This window comes from Ornithorhynchus anatinus, chromosome X3 (genome assembly GCF_004115215.2).
Source record: "Ornithorhynchus anatinus isolate Pmale09 chromosome X3, mOrnAna1.pri.v4, whole genome shotgun sequence".
Classification (NCBI taxonomy): Eukaryota; Metazoa; Chordata; class Mammalia; order Monotremata; family Ornithorhynchidae; genus Ornithorhynchus; species Ornithorhynchus anatinus.
The window spans coordinates 30,909,598-30,935,071 of NC_041751.1; the positions used below are offsets into that span (position 1 = coordinate 30,909,598).

A 25,474-nucleotide genomic window follows, 5' to 3' on the forward strand; every position below is an offset into this window, starting at 1 on the left:
ACTGTGTCCAACCTGATTACCTTGTGCATACCCCAGTGTTGAGTACAGTGCCTGGCACATAGTAAGCATTAACACACACCATAAAAAAATACTCACTTTGCTTGCCCCCAGAGATAATGCCCCAAGCCTATTTCCTCTCAAAATTTCACTTTAAGACCTTTGAGATTATCCTTAGAATGCATTTTTGAAAATATTTTAAAGGGGAAAAAAAATTTGACCTTTTTTAAACCACCCAGATAGGAGAAAAAAAAATCATCAGTGGTCTAATTTAACCCTTCAAATATGTTTAAAGATTAGTTTGCAGATTGAAACCATTAATTAATTCGTCCGCTCAACTGTATATATTTTCGTTACCCTATTTATTTTGTTAATGAATTGTACATCGCCTTGATTCTATTTAGTTGCCATTGTTTTTACGAGATGTTCTACCCCTTGACGCTGTTTATTGCCATTGTTCTTGTCTGTCCGTCTCCCCCGATTAGACCGTAAGCCCGTCAAACGGCAGGGACTGTCTCTATCTGTTTCCGACTTGTTCATTCCAAGTGCTTAGTACAGTGCTCTGCACATAGTAAGCGCTCAATAAATACTATTGAATGAATGAATTAATTTCTAGCTGGAAAAAAAATGCCACAGATCTTTATTAATAATCTTTGTTTAAAAACATGCAGCAGACAATAGTTTTGGATCTAATTTCTGAACACTAGAAGGAATTCTACTATTAGCATAATGTGTAGATCATGAATTTCCCTTTGGGTCTTGTTACCTATGCCAACTAAACGTGAAGATGTTGAAACAGCAGAGATGGTAATTTGAGGGGGGGAAAATAGGTAGGAAAAACATTATATTGGTATTACACACACTTTTGCCCTTCTTCAGAAGCTTAAAACGACTGAAAATTCTGAGGAAAACCTAGCCAACAAATAGTCCCCAAGACATTTCTTCAAAACCTGCCTCATCTTCAGTGGATACCTGAGGAGAAACTAGTTAACAGCTTGACAGATTTGAGACAGGGAAAGCATCTTTCTTTGGCAGTTCTTTAAATTGCTATGAGGGGAGGGCGAATCAGTGAATCAGAGGTCAGAACAAAGGAAAAAGGCTCCTGCTGACTCCATGCTAAAAAAGGACTTGTATGTGCTGAAGAACCTTAAAGTAAATGATTACTCTTTTAAATTGGGTCCCCAAACCCACCTTCTCATGAGCACTCATTCATCTAAAAAGAGAGCTTTATTTTGAGAGCTTGTTGGCTAGTACCTTGTGTGCCATGTTGCAAATCAAAGACAGAGGGCTGGACCAACCAAATAAACCTCAGAAACTCTTCAGATAGAGAGGATCAAATCACTGGGGATACCACAAGACCCTAATAAAATGTGCTCCCAGAGATCAGAGTAGTTTGATATATGGATCAGGTGCTGCAAATATTCAACACTACCACCACTACGGATCCCACGTTGGCCTTTTCAGCCACACGTCAACAGGTGAACTTCATGGACACAAATATGAAAGATGACTATGGAGACACGCACACACGTGCACACACAGAGTGATCACCTGTCTTTGCTTTCCATTCTGCCCCTTGCTATCACAGACTTCCCACAGAAAGACTTTTCTCTAAAAGAGCCATCCCCTAGCCAAGTGGTGAGAAAAGCAATGTGCTAAGCCAAGTGGAGCGGTAAATCCAAAAACATCATTTTCATCAGTATAATCATGAAACAGCTTTGGGATGAACAATTACCAATTCTGGGTTTTAAATTTGCGGAACTCAAATACCGGGCTGCCCAACCACTTAGGGACTCCCCACATCACTAGGAAAATGTTTATATTTTACCCCATTATCTAAAATAATCCTTCCCCAGGGCCTACATCTCTTGCTACTGCTGAGACCATTGTGGGAGGTGTTAGTGATGCAGTCACCTAGAGCAAGAATCTGGGGTCAAATTTTAGCTCAAATAAATGTCTTTTAGTTCACCTTTTATAGTTTATAGAGAAAGCAACTTCTCATCAGTGGTATTTATTGAACGCTTTCTGCATGCAGAGCACTGTACTAAGCATTTGAGAGTACAACACAGATGATAGGCACACTTCCTGCACGAGCTTTCCAATCTGCTCATGATGCTGGCTAGTGATTTATGGTCTGAAGTGAGTTTTTAAAAGGGATTTTCATGACTTCCCAGTTCACCTTCAAATGAACATGATTATCAATTTAGAAAAATTAAAGAGGTAAATTTATGAGCATACTTAAAGCCACACTTCCATTCTCCTATGAGCTAATTGCTTCACTCCTGCTGTCTTTTAGGCTTGCAGGCAGAAGAGTCAACCTCTGAAACTGTAGAAAACACCCCCTTCTTTAGGGGATTGAGCCTAAATCTAAAAGGTCAGCTCTTACTCCAACCGTCACTGCTTCTGTCAGCAAGTCTTCTAAAGACCCTGAGGCAGCAGATCATAAGTTCCATCTAGAAGCCCAGACAGTTAGGAAAAGCTGGCGGCCTTCCAATTCTTTTCATCATAGAATTCACTGAGCTTATTTCAAATAATATTTTGGTAAATTGCTCCATAACAAATTTGCAGTGGGCATGCATGACGAAGGAGGGTTCAAGAAGTTGGTATTAGCAGGTTTCGTGGAAGAGGTGTGAGGTCCCTAAATGTTTGCATTCATCATAATGTGCATTATATATTTTCCACCATCTGGGTAGTATTCTAGCAAACAAAATATCAGTGACCAGGAAGAAATTATCTACACAAAAGGGAATAGTATTGAGGAGGTTGTCTTAAGTCATAAGGAAAGAGAGGAGATTTTTTAGGACTAAGAGAAAATTTCATAAATGCAGATCTTTTCTGGAAAATATTGGCTTTTTGAAGGCAGCAGAGCTAAATAAGTTTCTTACAACACTAAACTGCTTAAGTGCTGTGGCATAATTCTTTGCACATTCAATAATAAATTAGAAAAGAAGTGACTGAAGCACAGCAGTGAAAATTAATACAACTGTGCTCTGTATCACGTCTCAGACTAATTTTCTCCTCCTAAAGGAAGTTTGGGGAAATCAGGGACACTCTAGCATTTTCAATGCTGCTCAGTGAATGAAGGTTCATGTTGAGCAAATAGCCCTGAACTGTCCTCGAATCACTCTGGCAATCGGGGACACTGTGTTGGAGTTGGTCGGATAGACAATACGCCTCTCAGTCTCTCTCCCTTTCTGTTTTACTTTCTTCGGTCTATTGTCCTCTGCCACCTTTCTCCTCTGACCCTCTGCTCCTGCTGCTTTGCGCACGTATGGTTGTGTCTGAGTGTGCTTCTGTACCTCTGAGGGACTGGAGTGGGTCTGTGTAGTCCTGTGTGTGTATACGTGTGTGTGGGAGGGGTAGAAGGAAGGAAAAGGAGTGAAAGGAAGGAGGAAGAGGAGGAGGAAAAGAAAAACAGGGAATGTGTATCAAGAGGTCTTGCAAAGGCAGGTTTTTCTGCCACCTAATGGTAGAGCTCTGTCCCCACTGAAATGCCTGTTTTGATCTGACTTTGAGGCACATTATTCGATCTACATGCGATCCTCTTACTACAGCTCCTGGATAAGAGAATTGGGGAAAACCAGAACTAAAATAAATCTAGTGCAGGAAGAATACCCCCCAAACACACACACACAAATGAAGTGAGACTAGGTAGGAGAGACCCTTTAGAAGGGGGCAAGGGTCACAATCAGAGGCTCTACTGGCTGGGAAGTGCCAAAACACTGATGGGTAAGAGACCCTGTTAGGATTCAGTCCTTCTGTTCGCCCCTCTAAGGAGGACTGCTATAGATAATTAATACTCGCGCTTCTATAAAGAGAGTTGCTGCATCTGTGGCGCTACACCAGAACCATCTGGGGAGAGTTCTCAAATGAACCACCCCAAAACCATCGCTGCCTACAGACACCAGCAATGAGATCTCTGTCAAGTACCTGAGGACTGTTGCTAGTGGCTCGGGCCATCTGTAGCCACAGGGTGGCCTTGCTCTCAGAGCCACAGTCTAACTCTTAGAGGGACCTGGAGAGTAATTTTTTTAATGGTATTTGTTAAGGACTTACCTTGTATCTGGCCTTGTATTAAAGTTCTGGGGTAGGTCCAAGCTAATCAGATTGGACACAATCCATGTCCCACATGGGGCTCACAGTCTTAAATGCACATTTTACATGAGGAAACCGAGGCAAAGAGAAGTGAAATGACTTGCCCAAGTTCCCACAGAAGACAAGTGATGGAACCAGGATTTGAACCCAGCTCCTGGGACGCCCAGGCTCCTTCCACTAGGCCATGCTGCCCCTGTTTTGTTTGAGCACTCAGGTTCCTGTGTTCATGTGGAGATGATGTATGCAATAATTTGGGATGGATAAAAGGGAAACAGCCTGAGGATGGTGGTGGAACTGGGTTAGGCCCCACTTCCAGATCTTGGGACCCAATATTCCTGCCTTCCCTACCAGCTGGTCACTCTCCTCGACCTTTCCCTTTCCTGTCACAATAGTCATGGGCACAAAGCCCTTTTGTTGATGCCCCTCACCCCCTCCCACTGTCAGTTTCCCATGGTCTTTCTGCCATCAGCTCTGGGGAGAAGAGAGGTCTTGAAGGTGCTACTCAAAGGCAGAAAGCCCCAAAGATATCCATCCACTACACAAGGCAGTCTCTACATAGTTCTGGGTTTAGGATTGGGTTTACCCTATGCAGATTTGGTGGAAAAAAAAAAGATCTGTGCTATGGGCTCTTAAAAGTGGCTTGCAAAAAATGTTAGTTTTCTATAAGCACTGTGAGGTTAAAAGTATCTCTGATGAACCTGTTTTGCATGAATGAGGCAGCCAGTCTTGAGGGCACCACAAAGTCCTCATTTTAAATATTCTCTGTTTCACTGGGGTCAATATTTTAAATCTATTTTTTCAAGCAATTGGGAAGTATAATGTAATGAAAAGCATTCTCACATCAACCTGACAGATGCAATATATTTCTAATACTGGTTCCATTGAACTAGCTTCATATCTACAACAAAAGAAACTTGACTAAGCCATATCAAGACCTAAAGGGTAAAGTGATCATTTTCTGTACTAAAATACAGCTTTTAAGTCACTTACCTACACCTGCTCCCCTCATAGAAGCCCACAATTATATTTCAGAGAGGGGAAAAAAAATGTTGGCAATCTCACAGGCCTCTCATAACAGGAGCATCATTGGTTTATCTACACAAAAGAATGAGCTGACAGTTTTCCACCCCTCCTCTTGGAACAAAGGTGGAGGATTTTTTCCCCCCCCACACCTTTCCCCTCTAAGGGCATCTGCTTCTCTGCTAAGGCTGAACACTACAGATTTTTTGGTTTTGGCCCAGCTTCTGTGCCAGATTTTCACCACCTCTGCTCAGCATTTTACATGAGATCACCTCCTATCTGTCACCGAGACTCAGAGCGCTCTGCACCTGGATGTCATGACTCATCATGGCAGGAGCTGGTGTTAAACTGACAGTAGAACAAGGAAAACTAACTGGGAGAAACAGATGTGGCCAGATGAAAGGCAAGAGGGATATGAAGAAAAAAGGTGGGAGAAGAGAGCAGTCAAGAGTTTGCCTCCACCTCTCATTTTCCCAGAATTACATTCTTTGCCTGACAGCTGTTCTCCATCTTCTTTCATTCTGTATTCAGAGGATCACTGTTACTTCAGTCAGAACTCAAGGGGGAAAATTAAGATGCTTGAGGGGTCATTCATCCTCTACAAAAAGGAACAGAGAACAATGTTTATCCCTCCTCCCCATCCCCAAGAGAGGCCCTGCAAATGATGATTTTTATGACAAAGGAATTTTCATCATTTTTTCTTGTTTAAATATAAAATGATTGCTGAAAATCGAAACAGGCTACCAAGGGGTTCTCCTTCCCTGGATATATATTTTAAAGGGGGAGAGGAGTTGGCAGACTTGATGCCCTCTGCAGACCCTTCAAGCCCTGTGCTTCAAAAGAAATTAGTTCATTGCTCACTTTCACAAAAGTGTTCTTTACTCATTCCAGGATTAGCTTCCAAAATCCCCCAATTCCCATTCTAGTGTGGAGGCCATTTTGTCACACTGAGAATCCAGTCAAAGACATTTCGTTCACCCCCTGCGTTACAGTTTGACATCCAAAATCCATTGACTGGAGGGGAAATCCTAAATGGCCTGAAGGCCCAAATCTTCCCCTCGGCTATTTATGCACAATTCCACTTGGCCCAATTAGAACTGGCTTCTAGTAAAATTGTGGAATACTGCTTAGCAAGGTTTGGGGCATCCAGTGGGTGTTTAATAACTATTTTTGGTTGAGTAATTGGGTCCACGATAGGGATTTCAGGGACTGAAGAGTATACTATACCTGAAAAATTCCTGGGCCCCCAAAATATCTTGAAATGCATCCATTTCTAAAGGCACTGGAACCAGAAACTTGAGGTGTGTAAAAACCAAGGCCAAAGAACTCAGTAAAGCCAGTCCAAAATCCTCTGTTGGAAGGATTTCTAGCATCAAATCCATAAATTGATCCCCTTTCACCTCTAGACAGTTCACCATACGTTTCTCTGGCCTCCTACCTCTCCCTCTTACCAAAAATAAAAGTGCCCTGCAAGCAAACAAAACTGAGTCTGAAATCCTAAGAGGTCTCATCCAACTGCTCAATGAAATCTTTGAATATAGGCTACCTAACATCAGTCCACAAATCAGAACTCACCATATTCTTGCTGTTAACAGCTGATTCTAAGCAGGTGCCTGTACATTGAGATACATGTGTGTGCACTGCCCTGCCCCATCCCCCCTAAAAAACACACACACATGCACACAAGCATTGGTACCTGCTAAGATTCTGCCTTGCTAAGTAGTTTCTAGGAGAGGAGGCAACTAGTACATAGTTGGGAGTAGGGAAGGGCTTGATGATTTCAAGCAGCTCCAGGATACTCCTGTCATGCCAGGAGCCCTTTTTTATTATTTAAATGCTATTTAAAGTGCTTACTGTGTACCAAGCACTGTTCTAAGCACTCAGGTAGATACAAGGTAATCAGGTTGGACACAGTCTATGTCCCACATGGGGCTCACAGTCTTAATCCCCATTTTACAGATGAGGTCATTAAGGACCAGAGAAGTGAAGCAACTTGCTCAAGGTCACACAGCAGACAAGTGGCAGAGCCAGGTTTAGAACCCAGGTCCTTCTAGTAGGCCTGTGCCATAACTATTAGGCTTTGCTGCTTATCACCCTCCTCTTCTTATGGTGCCTCTTTTCCTGGGCCCTGTGGCCCGAGACATACATGAGCAAGAGAGAAGGGTGCAGAGGATGGTTTTTCAGAGGGAGGGGGACTGGGGGTGATTTGAAAGCAGCAAACTCTGGAAGTACAGGAGAAATGGCAATTTCTAGAATGCATGCTGGTATAGCCTGGCATACCATGAGAAGCAGCGTGGCTCAGTGGAAAGAGCACGGGCTTTGGAGTCAGGGCTCATGAGTTCGAATCCCAGCTCTGCCACTTGTCGGCTGTGTGACTGTGGGCAAGTCACTTAACTTCTCTGTGCCTCAGTTCCCTCATCTGTAAAATGGGGATTAAGACTGTGAGCCCCACGTGGGACAACCTGATTCCCCTGTGTCTACCCCAGCGCTTAGAACAGTGCTCGGCACATAATAAGCGCTTAACAAATACCAACATTACTATTATTATTACCATTTTCTGCAGGTATCCCAGGAACTACCTCTATTTGTTCTAAAGATTGCAAACTAGTCATTAAGATCCACAAAGTCAAATAAATATCCTAGTAGGGCCGGGCTACATTGTCTGAAACCTAGAGTCTTTCACTAAATATTTGCGAGCAGGGAATTTTCCCAGGAGCTTAGTACAGCACTCTGCACACAGTAAGCACTCAATACCACTGATGATATTTTATAGCTGTGGGAAATTAAAATGCTGAAGAGATTCTAGAGTTAAGCTACCCCAATAGCAAGTTGAACAGTTCAAACATTGTTGGGAGTCTAAAGGAAGCAAGATTGTTTGGGAATGCTGCCAGACCTCATTCGCTCTGCCTTGGTCTTTATCCCCCAGACTGAGGCAAAAAACCAGCTTTTAAAATAAACTGCCCATCTTTCAAACTCTGCTGTTCTGGAGCTATTAGCTGAAGCATCCACAGGTGTACTACAGGCAGCCTCACCTGAGAGAATCACCCTCAGAACTGAACTCTGATACCCGAGATTTACCAAGGGGGCTCCAAGGTGGTTCACCTATGCCCAACCAAGCTCAGGGAAAACCAGGAAGAAAAACTAGCAAAGGGGATACTTACCTGAATCTTCAAACACACCCTGAAACTTTTGCATGTCTTCTGAAAATGCTAAACATTACACTTCTCCCCTTATTACCTCATCTCGTGCTACTCTGATTTTATTTGTGCAATACTTGAGCACCATCTGGTGGATTGTTCCTCATTTGAGATGTTTTGATTCACTGGTTGTGTACAGCACCTGGCCTTCATCACCTAGATTTGAATCTTTATTAGAAAACTAATAGCACTTACCCAGATCATACCTGTAAATTTGGGGTCTCATAATCCAACATTCATTAAAGCTCACAACACTTCATATTGTTAAGGAAATCAAGGCTCTGAAAGAAATTACCCTGATGATAATTAGGAAGTACTTCATATTTTCCAATCATGTCAGAAGTATTAACAAGCTAATAATTAAGAACTTGCCTTCCAGGCACAAAGCAGCTCAGTGACTGAGCTGAAATTGGGTCTTAAGAGTTCGTGATCAATATATATGTAAATACGTATATGCAGCTGTTATTTGGAATTCAAAGGTGATGTTACCAACATGAGATTTATCTGTGTATATGAATATGGCTGAAGAAAATCAGTGGATGTCTGATGAACCTTCTTAAGAGGTAGGTACATTAAAAAAAACTCTCACTTGCTACACTGTGTATTCCCTATCTGCAGTACCTTACACCACTTTTGATTCTTCCTTAATTTATCATGATCTCCAAAAACCCCTGGTCACAGATTTTTTCATCACACATGCACAGCTATGCCATACTGTGACACCAAGTCCTCCTTGCCCCCCTACCCCAGCCCTTCTCCAGCTTAAAATGATCCCCCCAAAAATCACTAAGCAGAAGGGGCAGATGCCCAGAGGCCTCCTTAAGATCCTAAAAAACCCAGTTGTAGGTTGTTGAGTTTATTTCCCCTTTCAAGGAGAGTAGTTTTCAAAAGTTCCTGAAGAGAACTGGTCCTCCTCCACAGAACCTAAGCTCCTTGGTCTACTATAATAGTAGTAATAATAATTATAACATTTAAGTGCTTACTACATGTCAAGGACTGTTCTAAACACTGAGGTAGGTAAAAGGTAATCAGTTTGGACTGTTTATGGGAGTCATAGTTTACATCAGAGGAAGGGGGATTTATTCCCCCTTTTTCCAATAACTTCTCTGTGCCTCAGTTCCCTTAAGTAACTTGCCCAAGGTCACACAGCAAACAAGTGGAGGAGCCAGGACTAGAAGTCAGGTCCTCTGACTCTCAGACCCATGAAACAAAATCCCAGCCCAAACTCCCTACCCCCCCACTAACACATTCATCTATGGGGGTAACCTCCACACCCTACTCAACCCCCAGACCCTTATAGTTCCCCCCTTAGAAACTCTCCTGAGGTCCTTCCAGACAGCTTACCTGCTGCACACAACATCCTAGATGACTTCTACCTTCTCAGGCCTGCTCTGCTGGTGGTTCCTCCAGGATTCCCAAGCTGCAATCAAGTTTTATACACATCCAATCCTTCACTCCACCCAAACACAGAAAAGTGATCCCTTTGCCCTCCTAAAACCTCCTCATCCACTCCTCTTTACTTTAGCCCTTCTCTGAGTGGCTTTTCTCTTGATGACCCAGGTGGAGCTATTAAGTAAGTGGTGGGACACCTGTTGCAAATTAGTTTGCTTTTAGAGAAGGGCTATTACTCCATGAGCAGTTTCTTGGGTTGCCCTCTGGGAGGTCAGTCAATCATATTTTTTAAGCATTTACTGTGTGCAGAGCACTGTACTAAGTGCTTGGGAGTACAATATAGCAAACACATTCCCTGCCTAGGGAACTGAGTAGCTTTCTGAGGCTGTTGTATTTATATTTTGTTAATTGAAGATTGTCTAATGAATGAGTGACTTCCATTCCTAGGAGCCATCAATATTGACAACCACCGTCTCCCTCTCTCGCAAGACCACAATCTTGGCAATATCTTTGATTTCTGTCTCTCTCCTTCAACTCCCAAATTCAGTCAGTACCAAATCTTGCAGATTCTATTTTCATAACATCTCCCACATCCATCCCTTCCTCTACAACCAAGAACGTGTCCTATTCCAACTAGACTACTGCATCAGTCTCCTCACTGACCTCCTGCCTCCAGTTTCTCCCCTCTCCAACCCTTACTTCACTCTACTGCCAGGATTATTTTTCTGAAATATTTTTCACAGTGCCTCTCCCCAACCTCAAAAACTACCAATTGCTGCCCAAACATCTCTACATTTATCAGAAATTCCTTACCACTGGCTTTAGGGAACTCAATCCATTTTCTTCCGCCATCTAGCCTCATTCCTCTTCCACTACTACCCAGCTGCACACTTAGTTCCTCTAATGCCTGTACCATTCCCTTTCCTGTCTCCCTTTCGAACCCTAGCTCATAATAATAATTTTGGTATTTGTTAAGCACTTACTATGTGTCAGGCACTGTACTAAACGCTGGAGTGGATACAAGCTAAAAAGTTTGGACACAGTCCCTGTCCTACGTGGGCTCACAATCTCAATTCCCATTTTACAAATGAGGTAACTGAGGCACAGAGAAATGAAGTGATTTGCCCAAGGTCACACAGCTGACAAGTGGCAGAGCTGCATTTTAAACCCAGGTCCTTCTGATTACCAGGCCCATCTTCTATCCACTACACCATGCTACTTCTGTTCATGCCCTCCCTCTTGCCTGGAACTTCTTTCCCTACATCAATCAATCATTGTTAATTATCGAGCTCTTAATATATGCAGAACACTGTATTAAGCCCTTAGGAGAGTACAATACAACAAAGTTAGCAGCCACATTCCCTGGCAACATCGAATTTACAGTCTAAAGGGTGGGGAGGGAGGTAATTTAATATATAATTTAAAGATATGTGCTTAATAATAATAATAATAATGTTGGTATTTGTTAAGCGCTTACTACGTGCAGAGCACTGTTCTAAGTTCTAGGGTAGATACAGGGGAATGAGGTTGTCCCATGTGGGGCTCACAGTCTTCATCCCCATTTTACAGATGAGGGAACTGAGGCACAGAGAAGTGAAGTGACTTTCCCACAGTCACACAGCTGACAAGTGGCAGAGTCAGGATTCAAACCCATGACCTCTGACTCCCAAGCCCGGGCTCTTTCCACTGAGCCACGCTGCTTCTCTGCTTAAGTGCTGTGGGGTTGAGGGGAGGTGAACATCAAATGCCCAAAGGTCATGGATCAAGTGCATAGATGACATAGAAGGGAGAGGGAGCAGGAGAAAAGAGGACTTAATCAGGGAAGGCCTCTTGGAGGAGATGTGACCTTAATAATGCTTCATATCTGACAGGCCACCACTCTCTCCATATTCAAAGCCCTACTAAAATCACATCTCCTCCAGGAAGTCTTCCCAGACGAATCAGTCATCTCCCTACCCTCTTTCCCTTCTCTACTCTATCATATATACAACTGAGTACTTACCCCGCCATACCCCCAGCACTTATGTGCATATCCTTATACGCGGTTGCCTTCACGCCTGTAATATATTTTAATGCATGTCGCCTTGCCTGGGTAGACAAGGGGCAGGGATCATGTCTACATACTATATCATACCCTCCCAAGTGCTTAGAACAGAGGTCTGCACACAATAGCACTCAGTAAATACCATTAATTTACTTATTAATTCTGAGTTTATTTCCCCATCTCCAGGTGTGAGATAGCCAGACTATCCATCACTCACTTGAGAAGCAACATGGCCTACTGCCAAGAGCAAGGGTCTGGGAGTCAGAGGACCTGGGTTCTAATCCCGACTCTAATCCCGGGGGACAACTGGCAAGGGTGGCGAGGCGGTTGTGGACCACGCTGAGTGGGGCAGCTCCGGGTGAGATCCCGTGAGGGAGGGAGGAAGGGAGGGAGAGAGCAGAATGCAGAAATCAGAGCTGTTCTTTGACTGGGGCTGGTCTCCACGTTCCAGGCAGGGCGAGAGGCCAGAAGATACAAAACCTGTCTGGCAGGTCTGCTCTGCTGCGGGGACTCTGCACCTGGCTCTGTGCTTCCCTGCTCACCAGGCCCTTGCCACATTTGCGTTTACAAAGCTGTCAAGATTTTCAGGGGTATTTTCCTCCCAAAAGGAAGCAGCTCAAAGTCAGGAGGGGCCTGGACAATGCCACAGCAAACATGTCTGTGTGCGGGGCCTCAAATCAGGCCCGAAACTGTCACCCGGAGAGCATGGCTCCCCCATCAAATGACCCCAGAGATAGCAGACTAGCTCTAAGATAGCAGACTAGCAATAATCCGTCGGCCATAAATCGGTCTATATGAGTTTGGGAAGTCGTCTCATAGTGAGGGTGGATTTAACGTTGGGGACAGTAAGCCTCAATTTCAGAGATAGTTTATGTTGGGAAAAGGTTAAGGTTGAGCCACCCCTGCGATTTTTCCCCACACAGTAGCAGTACTGAAAGGAAAATCCTGGAGGATCCAATTATCGAACGCCACAATTTTTCACTGCCCAGGGCACCAACTTGTCAAGAGCCCAGGATGACTGTCTTGCTCCTCCTTTGCCTCAAAACCACAGGGATCTTTTTTTCATTCATTACTATTTTCCACTTATAGCTAAATGTTCAGAACAAATTAAAATTGAAAAGTCTCAACCGTCTTCCCACTAGGCCATGAGAGACATCATGGCTAAGTGGAAAGAGCACGGGCCTGGACGACTGTACAGCACTCAGTGAATATGATTGATTGAGTCAGAGGACCTGGGCTCTAAACCCAGCTCCTCCACTTTCCCGCTGTGTGACCTTGGGCATATCACTTAACTTTTTTGTGCCTCAATTCCCTCATCTGCAAAATGGGGATTCAATGCCTGTTTTCTCTCCTATTTAGATTGTGAGCACCCATGTGGGACTTAATTATATCCACTCCAGCACCGGATATAGTGCTTGGCATGTAGTAAGCGCTTAACAAATATTATTATGATAATTACTGTTATTATTATCATCAGTAAACTATACTACTGTGTTCAGGTTGGTAATAGTGATGAGGATACCTGTTTTGTAACTGAGAAAAACAAATGTTCAAACAGTGCACATGTCAGAGGAAGCAACAGTGGAAATAAAAAGTGATGTGGGAGTACTACAGGGCTCTTCAAAATATTTCCAAAGTGGCTGCTAGGCCTTTAAAGATATTTTTAATAAGACTAGAAGGTAACCTCAAGTACTCTACAAATTTGAAAACGTCCATATTGCAGTTCTATTTTTATCTATCCCAGACCCGTGGTCTATCAACTAGGCCACGCTGCTTCTCTAGCTTGCAATAGTTAATGGTCAGAAATGTGGAATCTCCTCTTCTAATTTAGTCACTTTTCACTAATCTCTTTTCGTTCTTTTAATTAAGAAAATACTATTGCCTTGATAATTCAATCCGAAAAAGAAATAACTCATCATTTCAAGGAACTCATACTTAATCGCTTAAACCAGGGAAAACTGGGTCCAGGTGGAAAAGTGGCCTTTTCAATACTTAAAATTATTCCAAGGGCCTACAGGGGTCAGTAGAGCCAAATGAATAAGCTACTAGACACCAACGTGCAAAACTAAAAGAAACTAAATCTAACTGAAACTCATGTAACTCATATTTTCCCTCTTACTCCTTTATCGTCCTTCAAGGTTCACAATCATTCTCTGCAGAATGAAGAGGTAGATAATTATCTCCTTGGAATTTCTGATTCAGAGAAACACTAGGCCACGCTGCTTCTCTGGATGAGCTGATTGAAATCCCCAAGGAAATGAGTGAAAAGTGAGAGGGGGACCTAGAACTGAGCCTTGAGGAACACACTCACAATTGAGCCTTGAGGGACACCCACAGTTAAGGAGTGGGAGACAAAAAAAGAGATAGCAATTGAGACTGAGAAGGATTGACTTAGAACAATCAGAGTAGAACCAGAGAAAAAATGTATAAGTAAAATCAAGATTAGAGAACGTTTCCAGGAGAAGGAGATGGTCCATAGTTTTGAAGGGGGTGAAGAAGTTAAGGAGAATTAAGATAGAGTCCATTAGAGAGCAATCTCAGTGGATTAGAGGACAGAAACAGAATTGTGGTGGGTCAAAGAAAGCAGTTGGAGAAAAGCAAATGGAATCAGCAGGGTACATACCACCCATTCAAGGGGGTTGGGAAAGAATGGGAAGACGGGAACGGGGCATTAGCTGGATGGCGCAGTGGGGATGCTGAGTTTTTCTTTTTAATATAAATATCAGGAAGATGTGGCATATTTGAAGGCAATCAATCAGTGGCATCTACTGAATGCTTACTATAGAGCACTATACTAAGCATTTGGGAAAACACAACAGTGTTGGTAGACGCTCTGTCCACAAGGAGCTTAGAGTCTAGAAGGGGAGACAGACTTTAAAATAAATGGGAAATGGCACGGTATAAGGATATGCATTAAGAACTATGGGGTTAAAGATGGGGTGGATATCAAATGTTTAAAGGGTACAGATCAAAGTGCATAAGTGACCCAGAGGGGTGAGTAAATAGGGGGAATGAAGGCTTAGTTGGGGAAGGTCTCTTGGGGGAGATGTGATTTTAAAATAGCTTTGAAGGTGGAAAGTTATGGTCTGTTAGCTAGGAAGGGGGAGAGAGTTCTAGGCCAGAGGCAGGATGTAGGCAAGGGGTCAGTGGACAGATAGAAGAGACCCAGGTACAATGAATTGGTTGGCACTAGAGGAGCTAAGCTGTGCAGGCTGGGTTGTAGTCGAATGCTTAGTACAGTGCCTGGTACATAGTAAATGCTTAACAAATGCCATAATAATAATAACAATAATGATAATGGATGTGTACAAAAGTGCTGTGAATAATGTGAATAAGTGGGTGAATAAAGGGTGCAAATTCAAGTGTAAAGGTGACACAGAAGGGAGTGGGAGAAGAATGTGCGTGCCTCTATCTTTGGTGAAGAGCCGACAGCTTCTAGGCTATAAGCTCATTGTAAGGAACGTCACTGTTTATTGTTGTGCTGTACTTTCCCAAGCTCTTAGTACAGTGCTCTGCACATAGTAAGCACTCAATAAATACGACTGAATAAGTTATCAAGGTAAGATAAGCGTGGGAGGCTGAGTGCCAATAAGACAGATGGTAAAAAGCTATCTTTTTACTGATGCGCAGGTGGACTGTCAACCATTGGATGTTTTTGAGGAGTCAGGAGACATGGACTGAACCTTTTTTTTAGAAAAATTATCTGGGCTACGGAATGAAGTATGTACTGGTGTTAGGAGAAGCAGCGTGGCTCAGTGGAAAGAGCATGGGCTTTGGAGTCAGGGCTCATGAGTTCGAATCCCAGCTCTGCCACTTGTTGGCTGTGTGACTGTGGGCAAGTCACTTAACTTCTCTGTGCCTCAGTTCCCTCATCTGTAAAATGGGGATGAAGACTGTGAGCCCCACGTGGGACAACCTGATTCCCCTATGTCTACCCCAGCGCTTAGAACAGTGCTCGGCACATAGTAAGTGCTTAACAAATACCAACATTATTATTATTATTATTAGGAGAGACAGGAGGCAGGGATATTAGCAAGGAGGCTGATGCAGTAGTCAAGGCGGCATATAGTAAGTTCTTGGATCATCACAGTTTGAGGGAAGAGGAAACAGAGAAATCGAGATGCCGTGAGGTTAAATCTGATAGGATTTGGTAACACTGAATATGTGGATTGAATGAGAGAGATGAGTAAGGATAATGCCAAGGTTGTGAGTCAGGGAGGATGGTAGTGCTGTCTACAGTGAAGGGAAAGTTTCAGGGAGGATAGGGTTTGGTTGGGAAAATGAGGAGTTTTGTTTTGGACATGTTAAGTTTGAGAGGTGGCTGGACATCCCGAAGGCAGGAGGAAATGTGAGACTACAGAGAGGGAGAGAACAGGGCCGGATAGGTAGATTTGGGAATCATCCATGTAAAGATAATAATAATAATGTTGATATTTGTTTAGCGCTTACTATGTGCAGAGCACGGTTCTAAGCGCTGGGGTAGATACAGGGTAATCAGGTTGTCCCACGTGAGACTCACAGTAAATCCCCATTTTACAGATGAGGTAACTGAGGCACAGAGAAGTTAAGTGACTTGCCCAGAGTCACACAGCTGACAAGTGGCAGAGTCGGGAGTCGAACCCATGACCTCTGACTCCGAAGCCCAGGCTCTTTCCACTGAGCCACGCTGCTTCCCAAGATGGTAGTTGAAGCCAGGGGAGCAGAGGAGGAAGGAGCCATCCAAAAGGGAAAGGCTAATGATGGTAATCAGGAAGGAAAGAAGAAAGAGTACACATGTTTTAGGAGGTGAGAAAGAATGAGGTCGGACACACAGGTGGGAGACCTAGTCTTGAGAGATGATCAAAAAGATTGAGAGCAGATGTGAAGGCAGGAAGGTGCTGTGGGAATCTTATCTCCATTGCCCTACTCCATGTGCCCTCTCAACCAAGGATTTATTGATCCTCTATGCTGTAAGCCCGTTATGGGCAGGAAAAGTGTCTAACCAACTCTTGTTATATTGTACTCGCCCAAGTGCTTTAGTATAGTGCTCTGCAAACAGTGTGTACGGGTGGAGAGAAAAATCCTTAAAGCCTTATTAAAATCCCGCCTCCTCCAAGAAGCCTTCCCCAGCTAAGCCCTCATGTCCCCTACTCCCTTCTGCATTGCCCTGGCACTTGGGATTTGTTCTTGTTCTTCACCCCACTCTCAACCCTACAGTATGGGTTTGAATCCCAGCTCTGCCACTTGTCAGTTGTGTGACTGTGGGCAAGTCACTTCGCTTCTCTGTGCCACAGTTACCTCATCTGTAAAATGAGGATTAACTGTGAGCCTCACGTGGGACAACCTGATTACCCTGTATCTACACCAGTGCTTAGAACAGTGCTCTGCACATAGTAAGCGCTTAACAAATACCAACATTATTATTACATATCCATATTTTATTTTTAATGTCTGTCTCCCACTCCCCCCCACCCCCGCTCCAGACTGCAAGCTCCTTGAAGGCAGGGAACATATTTTATTGGATTCACCCAAGAACTTAGCACAGTGCTCTGCACACAGCAAGCACTCCAAAATACAATTGATGGATTGATTGATGATGCATCCCACTAAACTCCACAGGTCGGATGGCCTTGTGTCCTGCAACCTTCCACCCTAAAAGCTCAGTGTATTCAACCCCAACAGAAGTGAAATGATCTCTTTAGGAGGCCTCCATCCTCCCAAAAGCACACAGGAGGATGGAGCAGAAGCCCCTGTACAACAGTTACAGGATTGGGAAGATTGTAGTGGTAGTTTGGATTTGGGTAGCCTGGACTGGAGTGGTGAGATGTGTGAAATAATAAGGATAATAATACTACTAATAATAAAATATTTAAGTGGTTACTATGTGCCAAGCACTGGGGTAGACACAAGATAATCAGGTTGGACACAGTCCCTTTCCCACATGGAGCTCACAGTCTAAGTAGGACTTATTCCCCGTTAAATATGTTGTTGTTTCCACATTCCCAACATTTGTTCTAGGAATTTGCCCCTTATAAAAGTTTAAATGTGATTTATTGAATAAGTATTTGTTTAGGGCATTCACAAATGCACTCTGCTAACCTGTGACAGCCTTGCATTTTACTGTTGAGGGGGTACCTGGGCTCTACGGGGAGGATTTATGACCCTTCTAAAATGTAAAGAATTCAACTCACCTTTTGTGGAAAGTTTTTAAAATTGATCTTAACCAAACAGAGCTCTCTCTCTCAACCCCTCCCTCCCCATCCCCACCTTCCTCCCTCCCGCCTTTTCCCTTTCCCATCACCCAGTCAGAAACCACATTACAACAGAAATGACCAATAATGTATTTGTTCCATACATACATACATTATAACTATATTCTTCTGGTTCTCACAAATATACTCAGAATGCAGAATTTGAATCAGTGCAAAGTATAGAATGAATGAAACCACCACATAGCTACAATGCAAAATATATACAGAAATAGTCTAAATACATGAAGACAAACTCATATTTTAAATATAAAAAGAAAAGTCCACCTTAATTGTTTGTACAGTGACTTCAGTTTGGGAACAATAATTCATATGGATCACTTACCACCCACAGTGGCTTGCAAAGCAACAACTAGAGACTAGTTACACCACTAAAATTCCATTTTAAAGATGAAAAACTACGGGTAAACAAATGAGAAACCTGCAAGTAAACAAGGATAATGTGCCATTTTCTACTTTTGAGGCACGAGCCCAATTCTTCCGCCTGAAGCTCCAGGGCACAACGTTCAGGGAAAACAACATCCCTCAGCCATTTTCTCCCTCATTCTCCATGTAGAGCAGGCAGAGAGCTGCTTCAAGTGGAAGATCACTCCACTCCTTTCGGCTAAATCACTGAGAGTATCGGCCCAGCGTCCCTCCCTCAGCGGACATAGACAAAGGTGCCATGTAACGTCCTTGCATTGCACTCAGGGTGGGTGAACTCTCCAATCCCTCCCCCTCCCCGGCAAATCTGCACAGATCTCCCCACAAGGACTTAGGGCAGGCTATTCTCTCTACATGGTCAGGTCAGAATTGGACTCACGATAATGAAATAATAATCCACTACATAACGGTTACACTGTTACAATTCATTTTTCTCCAGCAAGAAGCACTACACAATAGTAAAATGATATGAAATGGTACACAAGAATTCATTCCTTGGACCTCGGCAAAATGGTCCCAGCTCAAAGTTCTCGAAGCCGGTTGTCTCAGGAGTCACTACATTTCTTGTGATTGTCAATTTAAAAAAGAACTGGTTGCCAAATGGAAAATATGCATGAACGTGAAAATATCGAATAGTTGAATGAAAATGGAATTTGAAGTTTCAATATTTTAACACCCATAAGTCAGTTTTCCACAATCAATAACGAACAACGTGGCAAGCCTTGAACAATGAAACAGCACACGGCTGGATGGTACTGTGATCAACTGCTTGATGAAGACCTTAAAAGACACCTATTTCTTTACTTCTTTTCACTTCTCCCCACTATCTTCAGCATTTATTACATTCTTGCTAAAACTTTCTGTCAATGGTTTTAGGGAAAAAAAACTGAAGATGAGTACAATATGATTCATATTCTTGTCCAGTTTGAATATAGGCAAACCAAGCACTTGTGGCCCATGGAAGCCAAAGGTGGCTTTGTTCAAAAACTAAATGAACATTATCTCAACTGAGAGTTGGTGCATACTTTTACAATTCTATTTAAAATGGAAATATAAAGCAAATCAAGATGGTAGAGTCACACAAGGAACACGAGGGTTACAGAGTCAGACCAACAGTTCATCCAAAGTTGAAAGAGGTCATATTATCTTTGGTACAGGGAAGCTTAAATTCTAAGTGCACAGGTAAGTCATGGAGCACAACTCTACGTAGTGAAAATATCACGTCTAATGCTAATACTTTGAAATATAGAGGACTTAAGCACCTATTTCATTTACACCAAGAACTATAGTGTCTTCTGCTCCTTAAGAGTCTGAATTAGTTGAGCAGCTCTCCACTTGTCACCCCCAAAAGAGATGTGGGGGGGTGGGGGGAGAGAATCTCTAGCTGTTTCCTTTTTTAGAGCAGCATAAACTGATGCCAGTGTCTTAGCATCTGTAAAAAGCACAGAGATGGTCAGCCAGAGGGGAGGGAACATGCTTTGGTGACAGCTTGAGGGTAAAGAAAAGTAGAACAGAGGAGAGTAGATTAAGGACCCAGAATGCTACCTTAGTAGACCCAGAATGCTACCTTAGTAACCTGCAGGAGATGGTGCATTTCTCTAGGGGCTGACCTATTCCAAGGAATTTCTAGTGCCAGGGAAGGCTCTAGTTGACCATAACTAAGTTTTGTTCCATTTTATTGAGTCTTATGAAAAAGAAATCCTCAACTTTTATGTTGTCAGTCAACACTAAATCGTTCAGAGACTAATTATCCCGGTCCCTCCCTGCTGATCCATCTTCTGTCGGCCTTTTGGTCATCTCACTGCTAACTTATCACCTCCACCAGAATAAGTCTTCAGAAATAAATAGTGTACTGGGAACATAAAGGGTAACAGGTTTTTTTGGCTCTTAAGCATCTCTGGCACTGTGTTTGGGGGAAGAGGAGGTTGTAAGTGTTGGCTACAGTGAAGGTGTAGGATTATCTGTGCATATTTCAAGCATCAGGTAACTAACAGTAGCAAACTGCATTTGATACAAGTTGAAAGTTGGAAGTTATGATGATTGGTTTTAAGAACATTGTGTGAATATTCAAAAACCACAACAGAGATTTGATACGAAGGTCAAGATACTAAAACAATGCAAAGATGCAGAAGATGGGGGTTTGGGGGTGAGGGGGAGTTATGAGTATGGGCTAAAACCACAATTTAGATTATCTGTGGATTTCATTTTTCCTGCCCTCCATTAATTGTGATATCCAAAAGTAGCCCAAATTGCCTTTGATGTGATGTTTGACATTAGTTGGAAGTTTTAAGATATGACGCATCTGCAATTATAAATTTGTTCTCAACATCTAGCAAAATTAGAATTCTCTGAATATGATTTGTACATTTCAATTACTGAAAAATCTACCTAGACTTGAAAACATGCAATGAATATTGAAGAATCAAATGAAGGCATGCTTTTATCTCTTTAAAGCCAACACAAATGAAGCAAAAAAGAAATGGTCAGTGTTTAGCTGTACAGTACCCTAAGTTAGTGGCAGAAATCTTGGGCTCTTTCAAAGTTCTTCTCCTGGAATGCTGAGATGCCTACAAGCTTCCTAACCTTAAGAGCAGCAAGTACCCATCTAGACTGGCAGCGCAATGTGGGCAGGGAACATGACTACAAACTCTGTTGTATTATACACTCCCAAATGCTTAGTACAGTGCTCTGCACAGAGTAAGTGCTCAAAAAATACCATTGACTGATAGGTTGGAAATATAGAAAGGCAATTTTGTGCAAATATTAAGTTGCTTGACTCTGGGCCCATGCATTCCAAATAACTGAAGTTTGAAAGTATTTGATAATCACTTGTCTACTTTTGTTTTATTTATATTGCATTCAAGGTTGTTAAGGTGATATCTTCTAATCAGATTTCAATTCATTTTTAAACGGTTGAGTTTTCAATCAACATTTCAATGGTTTTTTTTATTATCCCAGAGAGGCTACACATTCTTGAATTCTAATACTGTGTTGTGGGCAGGGAACGAATTGCCAACTCTGTTATACTGTACTCTCCCAAGCACTTAGTACAGTGCTCTGCACCCAGTGCTCAATGAATACGAATGACTGATTCAAAAGGTCTTTCCAAGCATTTTATTGGGCTCTTGCTCTAATAGCTAAAGGAATGTGTGTTTGTGTGTGTGTCTGTGTGTGTATGAGAGAGAGAGAGAGAGAGAGAGAGAGAGAGAAAGCGCTGTTCTTCAGCTGAGATTGTATCAATATGTACCAAGGAGGATGAAAAGGCCAACGGTAGACATTTTCAGTGTTTGCCCTTTGGAGTGTCTGATGCTTCTTACGATCATTTCTCTTGCTATCGTGATCTTCCCCAAGTGTCTGTTCTAAAACCTAAAGTCACAGAGTAGTGAGTTGATGCCAAGGGACACAACTATTGGCATAATAATTCTATTTTGAAGGTAAAAATTAAATTCAAATGAGTTTAGACCAACCCTGAAGAGTCCAAAACTACCTGAAATATCCTACTCAATCAATCCTATCAATAGCCTACACATCAATATCACCCAAACTTGACTCTTCTACTGCTCTCCATACAATTAAGCTAAGCATCTAAGACAATGCTATGGATCCTGCATATTGGTTGATGAACATAACAAGCATCACCCAGAGCCAAATCATCTACATCTCAGGGTGGCCTACTGAAAAGACCTTGTGGTCAGGAGGCAGGAAGACCTGGTCTACGGAATCCACCTCTTCCACTGTCCTGCAGTGTGACCTCAGACAAATCACTTAATCTCTCTGTGCCTTTGTTTCCTCATCTGTAAATGGAGACCAACACCTTCCTTTCCCAGCTTCACAGTAATGTGGTGAAGATAAAATGAGCTCACTGAAAGCACTTGGGAAAGATAATAATGTGCTATGCAAATCGAAAATGCCATTGTTAATAAGAACGCTTCAATAAACACGTCAGTCATGTTTATGTATATGCTGATTAGCGATCATCTTCCACTAATATGAATTTCAATATAATTGAAAACTTGGAGGGAATGGGGAAGGATGAGAGCTAGGGAGAGCAGAATTTATTAAATTTCCCTTATATCAGATACTAAATTTCTTCAAGCCTGGCTATGTATTAATTTGCTGGGCTTATCTTAGATTCTAGGACGAACTGGATCCAGCTCTTTAAAGTGTGTGAGTGGACAATATCCAATAGAGGAGAGCAAAATTGTAATACCTGGAAATACCAATCATTTGATTTGGTTCTGATTCTGTTCATTTTCCTAGTATATCTAGAATTTGATCCTAATTGGAGATGTGTGGCTTATTTCCTTCATTTCCTTTTCAGGGTCTTCTAAATACTCAAACAATGCATCACAGGCCAAAAGGAAAATTTAGTATGACTGACCACATTTGAATTAGCTTACCCATTTATCAATCAATGGTATTTACTGAGTGCTTACTATGCGCAGAGCACTATCTAAGCACTTGGGCAAGTACAACACAACAGATTTAGCAGACACGTCCTTGACTTATCTTTCTACACTCCTGTTTCAAGCAACCATAGGACTGTTTCTCCTATTCCAGCTATCCGTAAGTAGCATGCGTTGGTCAATCTCTTACATTAGAGGCTCCTTGAGGGCAAAGATACCATCTCACTCAATCCATCAATAGTATTTACTGAGCGCCTCTTTACAAAGCATAGTACTAAGCCCTTGGGAGAGAGAACCAGAAGCCAAGGCCAGAGAGTCCCTCCCTCAAGGGGCTTACAGACACTCTCTCAAGCCCTCAGTAAAGTGTTCTGTGCAGAGTAGGCAGGTGTTCAATAAATATTATTGATTGAATTATGCCAGATAATGAGAAACACTGACACAAACTACAGAATTCTCTGCCAGGGTAAACGGTACCTGGTGAAAGAAGAAACGTGGCTATTTTCTATCAATTGATCTTACCAGGTTTATCTTAACATGGTTTTTTTTTCCCCTCATTTTCCCCTGTATTAAGCCAGAATGGCGTGGTAAAATGTGAGATGTGAGAGGAAGACCTAAAACCATCTGAAGATACTTTAGCGGAGGTATTTTAGTGAAACCCCGCCCTCAAGCAACAACTGAAGGGTCCACTCATTTCCAAATCGATGCTTTCATGTACATCCTCCTTTTCAGCTACATTCTTCACTTTGGCAGCCAAGAAAGGGGGTGTTTCCAACTAGAAGGACTAGTGATACACTCTCCCTGGACAGAAAAGGCGGGCCAAGTTTAAAATGAGATATAGAGATGTTTGTTTGGTTCTACAATGTGGAGATTTTCAGTTAATTTACATTAGGTGCCAGCCAACCCAGAGCTGAGGATGTGGCTGAGATAAAAAAACAATTAACTCCAATCCTCTAACTAGAATATAGCTTTGGAGAGTCCACTGACAACAAAGAAGTTGTGTTCTTGACAAACTTCATATTGTTGAAAAGTTTCATCGTGTCAACCATTGCTTCAGTGGTAAATTACAGGTTAGGGGAGAGAAGGCTGGAAAACGATCCTAATAGTACGCGTACTTTCCGTCTCACCGGGTGAAATTCAAGGAGATTGTGGAAGACTAAAAAGCATTCTAAGGCTCATTTCAAGCTAGTTCAATAACTGCTTGTAGGACGCTCAGTTTGAGGTTGGACTGTGGGTGGGGCAAGACAATGGCCCTTTGTCTCAAAAGGAGAAGTGAAGAGCATTGAGTTTCTCCCTGTACAGTTAAAGGACCTGAAACAAGTGGAAAACCCCCAGGGAAGTGCCTGTTAACACCAGGAAGCTCAGAGGAGGCTGGCTCAGAGCCCAGAGTCGTAAGAAGCAGGATCCAAAAGGGGTTATCAGGAAGCTAATGACTCAATCACATCTGGGAGATACTGCGGGAAGGTTAGGAGTCTCTCACTTCAGGACCTAGTTCCTGGAGAAAGACCCAGAACTGTCTGCACTGAGTGAAATACTTGAACTCCTCAGTATCCTCAGCATGCCAAAGGGCAAGCCGGGATATGAGAGATGGATCGTGTGTGATGGGTTGGGGAGCCTCACTGTGAAGCCCGAGACTTCCTGAAGCATAGATCTTCCGTGGATGGCAAATACACTTTCCTGACCCACATCTATGGCCACTCTATGGTGAACTTAGCGTTTGCTATCACAGCTGGGCCAGGGAATCCTTTACTGCTTAGAATCAATTCCCAGTGAAGACTGAATTTTAAATAGCTGCAACTGCCTCCCTTTGCTAGGCTAATGAACTACTGATTAGAGTGTTGCTCCACAATTCTGCCATCCTGCTTGAAATAAGTGCTAGAAGGCATTCCAGGCAGAGCAGCCTCATGGGATAAAACAATTAACAGCCATGTTATGGTTACTATGTGCCCTTATTCTTCCATCGTGGTCTATCCCAAATTGCTCTCTACGATGTACCATTTTGGCAGGATTACCTGTAGTTAATGGAAATCTATTCCACGGAAGTCCTCCTCTTTGGATCCCTCACTGAAATGAACTTAGGAAATAGTTCATATGAACAGTTGGGGAGGAACTTTGTCCAAGAGAACAACAAAAAGGATGATTAAATGAAAGCTTATATTCTGGATTTGGTGTGAAATTGAGTGACTTTTCTCTCTACCTCTTCCGACCTGAGGGTTCTAGCTGAATAAATCTCAAAATTAAACTACATTATATCAGAAGGTTACTTCATGCAAAAACGTTTAAATCTATCCGCGACAAGAAGCAGACAGGATCCACACAAAACACACAAAAGTATAAGATGATGCAGTGAAAGACATTCAATAGAATTCTGTCAGAAGTGGAATGCATGAAAGTTTGAAATGATATTTCTTTACCAAACTTCTACAGTGCAGTTTGTATTTAAACTACAGTAGGTGCACTGTCCATTTTTAGTCAGATCATTCTTATTTAGTGTCGCCTTCAGAGCTTGCTACATTATCTGTTTTTGCATCCTTCATGCTTCCAGTTGCTTTTCTCTGCTTCTTAGACTTTTTCAACATATGAACCTTTAATAAAAAGAAATAAAGATTTTGTTAGATAATTATGCACCTGCAATAATATTACCTTCTTATGAAG

At 42.5% G+C, this 25,474-nt stretch overlaps 1 protein-coding gene and 1 long non-coding RNA gene across 2 annotated transcripts in view; both read right to left on the bottom strand.

Moving 5' to 3' along the window:
• Positions 1 to 9,847, bottom strand: part of LOC103171396 — a 102,044-nt gene extending 92,197 nt beyond the window's left edge. Inside the window, exons 1-2 of the long non-coding RNA XR_003755709.2 lie at positions 9,654 to 9,847; positions 8,516 to 8,590 (exon numbers count right to left, since the gene is read on the bottom strand). This is a non-coding gene — a long non-coding RNA (uncharacterized LOC103171396). The remainder of the gene's footprint in view (positions 1 to 8,515; positions 8,591 to 9,653) is intronic.
• An 8,194-nt stretch (positions 9,848 to 18,041) lies between these two features.
• The window catches only part of DGKQ (diacylglycerol kinase theta), a 79,593-nt gene continuing 72,160 nt past the window's right edge, over positions 18,042 to 25,474 (bottom strand). Inside the window, exon 23 of the mRNA XM_039910620.1 lies at positions 18,042 to 25,404. Coding sequence (XP_039766554.1) covers positions 25,303 to 25,404 — 102 coding nt within the window. The 3' untranslated portion in view covers positions 18,042 to 25,302. The remainder of the gene's footprint in view (positions 25,405 to 25,474) is intronic.